The sequence below is a fragment of the Gadus macrocephalus genome, chromosome 18 (genome assembly GCF_031168955.1).
Source record: "Gadus macrocephalus chromosome 18, ASM3116895v1".
Classification (NCBI taxonomy): Eukaryota; Metazoa; Chordata; class Actinopteri; order Gadiformes; family Gadidae; genus Gadus; species Gadus macrocephalus.
In genome coordinates this window covers 9,656,168-9,667,510 of record NC_082399.1, presented here as the reverse complement: position 1 = coordinate 9,667,510, position 11,343 = coordinate 9,656,168, and the positions used below count along the sequence as shown (strand labels likewise).

Here is an 11,343-nt window from a genome sequence, read left to right as displayed (position 1 = left end):
TCAAATGTCACATGGGTCATAAAGGAGGTAAACACACCGATTTATGATTTTTTTCTATTGTGAACTGATAGAGCGTTGTGTGATGTGGGGTCATATTGACCCAAGAACAACCCCCGACCAACAGGATCCTATCGTGTATGCAGATAAGAACGTCAACACACATCAATGTACGCAGACTTACGCAGGCTGTAGAGAATGAAATTAATCAAAAGTATTTTGAAAATGGCATTATCTGATCTTATTTCCCTTTTATTGTTTATTTACTGTTCAAGGTATCATCCAAACACGTCGTTGTAATCTATTACTGTTTTGTAACTTAGAAGACAGGTATAGCCAACGTGACTTCGGGGCACGTAGGGGCTAGGGCATTTTGCTCAAGGATTCCTAGGTAGATGGGGACTGTGGGTTGAACCCTTAACATTTTGGCTGGGAGTAAGCCGATGCCCCCTATGTTTATTGGCTGCATACGCTGAAGCAGGAATTTGTTAATGAACCTCCAAAAACGCTGAGCGTAGCCAACGAGAAGAAACTGATGTGTTGGTAAAGGAGAAGCATCACTTTCAGCAGGGTTGTAAATCACAACCCACTTTGTGTATTTTGTAGACCGGATTTAATCGTTGGAACCACACAAACACACAAAGATACAGTCAGCTATGAAACCTCACAATCTACAAGCACACGCCTGTGCACAGTCATCTTCACTATCTACGTCACAGAAACGCACATTATACAGTCATCCCACAGATTCTATTATATAACAGCAGTAATATCCGCTTATTTTCACTCAATAAAGCTCTCTTTTAAGCAGCGGTCAAATTAATAAAACACACAGAGTGATGTCTCAAATACATACTTGTGTGTGTGTGTGTGTGTGTGTGTTTTGTGAATATACCAATTTCCTTGTTGGTCCTTTTATTGGACCATAATCACACAGAATAGGCATTCAATCTTTGTAACAGATCATAGCCATAAGATAAAGTACTTAATGAGGCCGCTTACTTAGTTTATAACCCTAAAGTCATTATTATGTAGTCAATGGCAACAAAGGGTTTCATAACATGAAAGTTTCATTACTATTTTCTTTGCCCTCAGTGAAATTAAATACAAATTTTAAAAAAGTTTTGGCGATGTGAAGAGAAATGGAATTCCACACAATTTGGCTATATTACTTTTTTTTTTATTTCCGCTAGGAGACAATACACAGTGTCACAGTGATTTGACATAAAAGTGCTTGTGAAGACACACGAAAATGTCCCCTGGTTTATCCATTACTGTTTTGTAATTTAGCAGACACGTATAGCCAACGTGATTTACAGTGTCCCTGGTTTATCCGTGGCAAAGTAACAACAAAGATAACAATCACTACAATGTCCAATCACAATCATGGTGACAAATTAGGGGCTTATGGAAAATGCTACTACAAATTAACATTTAACCGAAGGAGTTCCTGCCTGAAGCTAGCCACACTTATTTTAATCGAAAGAAAGATTAGAACATGACAATCTCCAAAACATCACAGTATTTGTTCATCCATTTTGGACATCACATCATCGTCTGTAAAAAGGCAACAGTCACATTCATACGACATTATTTACTGCATTGTGGAAGATTGAATTGATTGTTTTCTGAATTCTTGCCATGAAAATTGAAGGAAGGCATACAAAGGGCAGTATCGCTGCAGTAGGGCTTTAAACAGGCTTAGCCTTGAAGACACGTTTTATTAATGAACTGTCTAGTCGTGGTTAGAAAGCCATTGCGTTGCTGACCGAAAACAAATAAATAAATACTTAAATAAATAAATATAAAAAGATGGTTCAAACTCATAATTTAAGAAGTTTTCCCACTCTCTTGGTCGTCTTTCTCTTTGACTTCACTGAACTCTCAAAACTCCTTGGCTACCATTTTGTCATTGAATCGCAAAAGTTTGAGAGTTCTTTACAATCAATCACAAATTCAAAGCTCACAAAGAACAGCATCCTTCACAATGTTTCTAAAAGTGATAAGAAATGTGCATATTTGTTTTTATTTTCATTTTACTTTCCTCCATTCCATTAGGTAAACACAAACCTTCCACGGCCCCTTCGTACCAACGCATGCCTCACTACACACTTAAACTCTTCATGTTCTTCTCCTTACCCGGGCCTGCTTCCTTATTTCCTGCTATCATCTTACCTTCTTTCCTTCCTTCCTTAATTACTAGCTCCACAGTCTCATCTCTGTGTAATCCCTTTTGAACCAAACCATTTGATTCTCTATAGGATAGCTCTGCTGTCTCATCACATCTGCTCCATTGTTAACTCCAACCCTCATAGGAAATGATCCTCCAACATGCTGCAACACCACCTTGACGTAACATCAAGGTGAGCTGTATGCTTTGCTCTGCTCACTTTTGCCCTTTTAATTTTGAAACTATCCCTTTTTTATTCAACCAATCGATCAATACCCAATCAAAGCCACATTCACTCAAGGTCCTTGGAAATTCATCCGTTTGGATCCAAGTGCCAAATTCCTCAATATAAAACCCATAACAACATCAGTCCCTTCAACTCTGATCCCCAACCTAATCCACTTATCCCCTCAAAACATCCAACCAGCTAAGGTACAACATCCTTGGACCCATACACCAATCCCAGGATATAAACCCATTCGTCTCAACTTCCATGAAAACATCCAGCCCACCAAGCGCTCAAACTGTAGCTCCCAAACCATCAAGACAACAAGATGTTCTTCCTGGATTCACCACATTTACCTCACACACCCCAAACTCACCCTGACACAGACACACACACAGACATACACAGAGTCCAACCCCATAACCCTACAACTGGGGTTAGCCTGGGCTAGACCCAGCGTCTAGGAGCTGATGATCTGCCCGGCCCAGGTCTCGTGCTTGGTTCCTGGGTTCAGGTGGGTGATCACCACCTCCACTGCCTGGATCTTCTGGTTCTTGGGAGGGATGGGGCACACCTTGTACGTGACTTCATCTCCTTCCATGGGCACGTATTCCCCATCAATACTGTCAGAGGAGACAGAGAGGAGCACGCAATGAATTATTATTAATACATTCATTCATTCATTACGGCCATCATCATTTGACCATGGAGAGATCTTTAAGACCTTGAAAGCTAGAGGTTTTTAATCCATGTCAACAGCCTACCTATAGGTTTAGATGCCCTTCCTACCTGAAATCGGTCTCAATTCACTCTCATTCAATAATTCAGTCCTATATACTTTCGGTAAAAGCTAAATTGGCTAAATAGTATTCCAATTATTTTCTGCCTTGTCTTCCAATTTTATGGAATAAAGAAAATGCGTTAAATGTTTCACGATTCATTTTAATTTGTATTAACACAAATCAGTCAGCAACAAACAAGGTGTCAATATGCTTTACAGGGAATGTCAAATATACATTTAGCTAATCTAGCTAATTCAGCCAATACAACTTATTCTAATAATATAGCAAATTTAGCTAATTTGAGATAAATGGCCATCCAATAAAGTTAACTAAATCAAAATATTTATGATCTGATCTAAGGACTTTTCCATTGAGAAACAACATCACTTCCCCCAATCACATTTGGTGATTGGGGGATGACTCGAGACACACTCACTCAGAGATGTGGACAAAGATGTCTTCTCCCCCTTGGGAGGGCTGAATGAAGCCGTGACCCCGGGGCCGAGAGAAGTTCCTGCAGACCCCTTTGTAGACCGGACCGGAGGTGGCACGCACGGAACTGTTAACACAGAGTTGGGGTCAAAGGTGACAGGGGTCGGGGGTCAGTGTTAATTATCAATGGGAGAGCAACGAGGAGAGACCTCAGGACTGATGGCATCATACAAAGGGAAAATTAAATAAAACAGGTAAGTTATGAAGCTATTAATTCAGTATCATTTTTAGATAAATCAGTTATTTGACTTGATATAATGTCATATATAATGTAAAATAGTACATAACTTAATAACAGAGCACAACCTGCCGCACACAAATACACATTACTTAAACACAAAACAAACGATGGAGTGTGTGTGTGTGTGTGTGGCTGACGGCTGGTTGAAGCAGCCTCACCTGGCCCGGGTCAGCCTGGGGCTGGGTGAGGCTGCACACCTGTTGTACATTGAGCAATCAATGTGCACAGGTTAAACCAGGTTATTATTACCACAATCACTCCGGTCCAACTCCTGAATGGCAGCACGTTACGCCTGCTGCTCTGTGTCGCTATCATCGCAACCTCTGAAATAAACCGGTTTGAACATCACCACTCTGCGTCCTTGTTACGGAGGAGGCCAGTAAAAGCCACCTAGGTGGACTGTGGCATGGACACTGTTACAAAAACATTAAGCACTCAGCTTTTAGGAGCGTTCAGAGACGCATTGTGATATTTGTAATCTGATGCTAACCCATTATGTTAAGCTAATAAGGCCAAGTTTTACAATGTTATCACCTATAGCTTCAGTATATATTTGACACTGACTTGCACACACGCGCAAGCGCATGCACACACGCGCGCAAGCGCACACACACACACACACACACACACACACACACACACACACACACACACACACACACACACACACACACACACACACACACACACACAGCTAGTCTCCCTCTCTCACTCACACTCTCTCACACGCACATGCACACACACAAACAAACACACGCACACACACACATAGCACACGCACACACACACACACACAAACACACCTACACACACACACAATCACATATACACACACACACACACACACACAGCCCCTCACGCTGAGTATGTGCGGGTCCTCTTGGTGGGCAGGGGGCTGGGCAGGTCCCGGGGGGGCACTGGGGGCTTCCTCTCCCGGTCCCAGACGCGGCTGCCCTCCCTCTGGAAGGGGAAGGAGAGCTGCAGGGGGGTGCGGGGCGAGGGGAGGGGCAGCGGGGCTTCGTCCTGCGGGGACGAGCCGGCCTCCGCCATGGAGAGGGAGGAGGAGGAGCAGGAGGAGCAGGAGGGGTGGGTGGAGGCACGGGGCGGGCGGTGGAGGGGACGAGGTGCGTCTCCACCCGGAGGCAACGCAGTCTGCTCCTCTGGGTGGGGTCGGGTTACAGCGGGGCAGGGCGGGACAGACGGAGGGAGGCTGTCACCCTCTCCTGGGGTTTAGAAGACAGACAGACAGACAGACAGACAGACAGACAGACAGACAGACAGACAGACAGACAGACAGACAGACAGAGCGAGAGAGACAGAGAGAGACAGAGAGACAGAGAGAGAGAGAGAGAGAGAGACAGAGAGACAGAGAGAGAGAGAGAGAGAGAGAGAGAGAGAGAGAGAGAGACAGAGAGACAGAGAGACAGAGTTAGGGCTGGGATAAACGATTATTTTTTAAACGATTAATCTAGCGATTATTTTTTCGATGCATCGATTCATCTAACGATTCATTTTTTCAGTCCGATTCGATTCTCGATTATCTCCCCATTAATTGACTAATAGCAATTTATACATGTTGATTTACATATCTGAATTCCTTAACATTTCAATACATGTTTATTGCCTTTAAATTCCAAAATAAAAGTGCAAAGTAATGCATTCTTAACTGTCCGTCCACACCAGAAGCGAATTGAGCGACCAAATCGCCGGAAGTCATTCACTTTCTATGGGCAAGAGCGACCAAAGCGACCAAAGCGACCAACGCTACCAGCGGCCAAAGTTGAGCGACCAGAGCGTCAAAAAGAAGTTGAAAACTTTTTAACTTTATGCAAATGACTATTATTCGCTTCAGCGACCAAACACTGACAGCCAATCGGAATGTAGACGCTCTTCGCTTGCGTGGATCCCAGGGAACATCGGCAGGCACTTTGGTTCCTACCTACCTTTATTCACTCACTGAACAAAATGTCGGCTGAAGTATTAATCGCGGCTGTAACTGGGCACCCGGTGTTGTACGAACCCACCCTTTTTCAGTTCAGAGATCGAAACGCCATAGTGGTTTGGATATCAAGTGATGATAAGCGGGAGTATTTATAGGCTACATCTAGAACGTTCGTATTTAAGCGGGAATCATTATAATTTGCTCTACATGCCACCAATCTAACCAACCAATCGCGTGTAGCATGCTTTAAACAAAACCGTCACATAAACAAACTAATCGACAAGACGAGGGATAAATGACAAGGGATGTATCTCTTGTCTTTTATCCCTCTATTCCCCACTATTCACGGAGCCTGAGGTGAATAATTTTTAATTAAATAGTCTAGATAGATAGATAGATAGTCAAGTCTTTATTAATACCAAACGACACAAATCGTCGGGAATCCATTTAGGTGGTTCGTCCCACACAGGACAGTAGCCTACAAGACCACACAGAACAAGTCTGACTGGACATACATACAATACATCACATTAAAACTAGACACGCGTTGATAGATAGATAGACAGAAAGACCTAGATAGATAGTATGTTCCATTATTTGCCTTGCGGAGCCAACCAGTCCTGTGCACGTATGCAAATTAGCCATGTGCGCTAACGTCTATTTGTTTTGAATGCGACGAATGAGTGCAGATCATGATTTGCAGATCCAGATCAGTGAAACATATTTCAACTACTACAGCACGCAGGGTTTTTTGTTCTCGGTTGTAATTAGCCTACATTTTAGGATTTTTATATTGGGGGGAATCACTGTCCTACTTGTTGTCGAAGCACTTTATCGAACAAGCAAAACCGTCTCGGCAATATGGCCAAGGTGTATGGGAGAGTTCAATATTTGATATGGCTGTCTGTAGGGCCTACTAAACGCATACGGCTCCTTTAAATGCGTCTGCATAATTGAATTGTACGTCATGAGCGACTTGAGCGACCAAAGCGAACAGAAAAATTCGCAGCGAAAATCGCTCCTGGTGTGGACGTACAGTTGCTCAGTCATCTGCAGCTGCTACCGGGTGACGCCTCTTCAGGTGCTGGTGAATTGCCGTGGTGCTAGAATGGAAAGTCATCTCCATTTTGCAAAGACGACATATCACGGAATCGTTTCATTTCACATTAAAGAATTCCCATACTTTAGAGGAACGAGTGCGTGGCGCCTTGCACTTATGAAAGTCTGAGGAGCCACTCGCGTTGCAACTACGCTCCGGCGCCGCCCATCTTTTTTTTTTTTTTTTTTTTTTTTTTTTTTTAAATCGACGCGCATTTTTCCGCGTCGACGTAATTTATGCGTCGACGTCGTCGATTACGTCGACGCGTCGTCCCAGCCCTAGACAGAGTTAGGGTTGATGATACATGATGAAGGACGGGGGCAACAAGAGTGAAACAGGATTTAAGAGAATGAAAAACATTGCTTGAAAGTATCTGAACTTTAAATAATGCATGCTCTTTTGTGATTCTAGGTGGAGCTTTCCGGAGCTGTGACTACAACAACCAGACATTAAAACACTCCCACTTGCAGCAGCTATGAAAGTAACAACATGGATATTAAAATGATAAAAGGATACCATAATCCCAGAGGGTCTCATCTCACTTTGCTTTATTAAAAATCCCTCGTCGGCCACAGGGACGTTCATGCGGGTATTCATTAACGTATTACGGTTCTTATTATTGTACGTTTTCATTGCCTTGATTCAAATATTGAACTAAAGTGCTTCTGTTAAGCCTCCGTTCTGTGATAATAAATGGCCCCTGGATTTATTTTCGAGGACCAATTACCTTCAGTAGATTTAACGTCTTTAATCAAGATAAGCCAATATAAACATGCTTATGATCTATTAAATGATTAAAAAAGTACTGGAGGTGCAATGTTCAAGGACTGAGATAATTAGATGCATTATGACAACTATCCCATGCACAATAAAATACACAATTTGAACAATGAATTGTGGAAACAATTGGAAGAAAAATACATTTGTGTTGCAAGTTGATAAACATTACTAAAGCATAAAACCAGTTGAACTATTTTCAAAGAAGCACAATGTAAACATACCTTGGCCAAAGCAAAAATGATAGATGTAAATAGCTTTTTGTCAACGTAAAGAACCAAAATATGATATATATTTTATACAACTAAACATGAACTGCTTAAGCTTTATTTTTTTTTAATACATATGTACTGTTAGCCTCTGACTTCCTCAGAGCCACCACGGACCCCACCTGCAGCCACACCATGTTAAAGATTGATGGACTGCATTTCATCCCAGGAGCTCCTTCACATGCACTCTGCCTATGCCATGCCAGCACCGATCTAAATATAGTATAGCAGGGCATAGCCAGACGCCAGTCACCAGGTCCACTGACTATATAATGGGGACTGAGAGAGCTGCGGTGGAAAAAATATATTTATGGGCCAGGTGGGCTGGTGGCAGAGGAACGTCATGTTGAGACAGTTTCTCTCTGTAGACAGAGCTAGATTTGTTGTTCTGGTTTATGTTGACATTTGACTTTTGCCAACTTGTATTGTTACTTTAATGGATTATGAACACTTAAAACATAATCACACACTAAGGCGGAGGATTTTATCCAAAGCAACTGACAGGCCAGGCCGAGAACGACCTAACCCTGCAATCAATAAGAAGATTCAAAGTACTGCAAGCAGGTTTATCAGCAGACAGAGTGCAGAGTAGGGAAACTATTCAGACCCAAATGAAGACCGAAGCAGGTTTTCCAGATAAAACACAAACAGGTGATTTATTCTATTTACAGGAGATTCAAGACATATAACAGGAAGAGACAACAACAGGCCGATCAAGCAAAAAGGGCACCCAATTTAAATATGAAAACTTGGATGTAGGCTGGTTGAATGTGACACACACATCAGACAAAGGGCAACGACTTAAGGGAAAGACACAACAGGTGAACATCATGTAGCCTACTAATGAACTAATTACACAAACAAGGAACTCAGGGAAGGCATCTAGAGGCCTAGCTTAACGTCACACAGAAATAAGACTGGCGTGACACTTTTAGTCTATACTGACGTTTATTATAGAGTAAGATTGCTATCTTACAGTTAAACACACAGAGGTAATTTAACAGCACCCTCTCCATAGGTGTTGTGCAGCAAACTAATGGCTGGTTGCGTTTCATGGCTTACTATGACCAAGTCCTCTTAGCATAATGATGAGTCCAAAGGTCTAGAATGATGTTGTCTTGACGATCAGTGACAGTGCAGTATGATGCAAAAAGCACATTCCCAGGATCTCTCTCTCTCTCTCTCTCTCTCTCTCTCTCTCTCTCTCTCTCTCTCTCTCTCTCTCTCTCTCTCTCTCTCTCTCTCTCTCTCTCTCTCTCTCTCTCTCTCTCTCTCTCTCTCTCTCTCTCTCTCTCTCTCTCTCTCTCTCTCTCTCTCTCTCTCTCTCTCTCTCTCTCTCTCTCTCTCTCTGCTGTGTGGAGCAAGGCTTTTGTGCCACACACTCATAGCAGGTGGGGAGAATATTAATAAGCAGAGACTAGCAAGAGAGCCAACCAAACTCACAGGGGGAATACAGTATAATACAACACTTGGCATAGTCTGTCAAATGGTAATTATGTTGGATTGTATGAGATGGGATAGTTCTACATTATATATTGTTGGCCAGAAGCTCACAAGGACATGTTAACAAACTCTGTGAACCCCCTAAAGAACAGAAAGGACGCCGATCTGTCTGTACACCATCGCATCAGCATGGGACACACGTAATACACACCAACAAACGCGCGCGCGCGCGCACACACACACACACACACACACACACACACACACACACACACACACACACACACACACACACACACACACACACACACACACACACACACACACACACACACACACACACACACACACACACCGCGGGTAGTATCGGAAATAAAAAATAATTTAAATCCGTTCAAACTTTAAATGTAACATTAAAATCGAGCCTATTAAAAGCATACAATCACCCCAGCAAGTAGGTTACAGCCTAAATAATTAACCAGAATTATCAGGGCAGCACCCTCTGGCATCTTGATTCCAGAACATTCGCATGATGGAGGAGAAGAATGGATGCTCACGTCAACGCATCGCCAAGAATCAAGGGGCTGCAAGCCTGATCTGGCGGACCAATAATAAGCACTTTGTTTTCAGACGATCGCATCCTCACGCTTTTGTCCTACTTTGATGGATCGATGCCAGCCGTATGATTAGAAATACATGAATATTAAACAAGTGGAACAAAAAATAAGATGTTATTGATCGTTCTCTTACCGTATGAATGTCGGAGGCGTTCTTGTACAGAGCTCAGTGTTTCTTGGTTTGATGGTGATGTTGTTCAAAAGGCAAGCATAGGCCCTCTGAAATCAAGGAAAAGCGGACTCGTATAGTAAATAACTCTCTCGGTTGAGAAGGGGCGTGGAGGATCGCCTCACATAAGCTGCTGGACGGAAGCATCACACCAAATACTAAGAGGGAGGGACTGCAGGGAAGTAAGTTTCAAGTAGGACATTATCGACGGATATTGTACAGACTTTCACTCCGGATTCAGCTGCTTCTTCTCACCCAGTGTCACCCACTGTTGGCCGCAGAAGACGGGTAGCTCACCTCAGAGCGCTGGCTCTAAACCACGGGGGGGTTCAGTTAGGGATCATCAATAAATAACTGTTTGAATGACGTAAAACCATTGTAATTTGCTAATATTAGTGAAAAAAAAAATACTAAATCAGTTTGCCTATGTAGCGTACACCTATTTTGTTTGCTAATTGTAATGTTATATTATTAGGTTCTTACTACATCATAAAAAAAATAGAACATACCAAAATGTACTGTATTTTATGCTTTTTCTATTTTATATGAATATAATGTTTGCCCTTCATTCCATAAAAATGTGTCATGTGTCATGTGACCCAGTGACTAAAAATCATGTCGAAGGTGAGCAGGGCTATGTTGCGGTCAATGTGATGTGATTGTGATTCCATAACCTGGAGGATCCAGGCTCCTCAATGTTTGTTAGGCCAGCCGTATCTCTTAAAGTAACCAGATCTCTATATATGTCCATCACTAATGTGAATTACTTATGATCTCATCTGTTTCTGTTGAGGAGCCCCCAAAACTTTGAAAGGTGCCATGTAGGCATCAAAAATTACCCCATACTTGAAAACATTCTTCTGACTCAAGCTTATGGATTTGACTGTCGATTTTTTAAGGAAATCGAAGAACATGTGAAGGGCCAGAAATGCTAGGTAGGATAACCCAATCAGCCTCCTGCTGCAACCCAGTCTCACTGCTGCGTACAGATCGCACGGTTTGACACTTTCAAAATGCGTGCAGTACATACGCCAAATTACCATTTCGCGTGCATGATACGCAAAACCCAGCTGTGGAGGGCGGATGCGTCCATTTCCGTGCATATGATACGCAAATCCC

At 42.6% G+C, this 11,343-nt stretch overlaps 1 protein-coding gene across 1 annotated transcript; it reads right to left on the bottom strand.

The window, feature by feature from the left end:
* Positions 1-1,155: 1,155 nt before the first annotated feature.
* Positions 1,156-10,543, bottom strand: csdc2a (cold shock domain containing C2, RNA binding a). Its single transcript, XM_060036579.1, has 4 exons — positions 10,189-10,543; positions 4,768-5,131; positions 3,612-3,734; positions 1,156-3,016 (listed from the first exon to the last, which is right to left on the bottom strand). The coding sequence occupies exons 2-4, from the start codon at positions 4,956-4,958 to the stop codon at positions 2,854-2,856; spliced, it is 477 nt and encodes a 158-aa protein (XP_059892562.1). The 5' UTR covers positions 4,959-5,131; positions 10,189-10,543; the 3' UTR covers positions 1,156-2,853.
* Positions 10,544-11,343: the final 800 nt, after the last annotated feature.

What these genes read in the sequence shown, in the direction of transcription:
- csdc2a (XM_060036579.1), bottom strand. Translation starts at nt 4,958, where the DNA reads ATGGCGGAGGCCGGCTCGTCCCCGCAGGACGAAGCCCCGCTGCCCCTC. An exon ending in AGGACCCGCACATACTCAGC is followed by an intron (nt 3,735 to 4,767) that starts GTGAGGGGCTGT and finishes CTGTGTTAACAG; the next exon opens with TTCCGTGCGTGCCACCTCCG. An exon ending in ATCTTTGTCCACATCTCTGA is followed by an intron (nt 3,017 to 3,611) that starts GTGAGTGTGTCT and finishes CTCCTCTGACAG; the next exon opens with TATTGATGGGGAATACGTGC.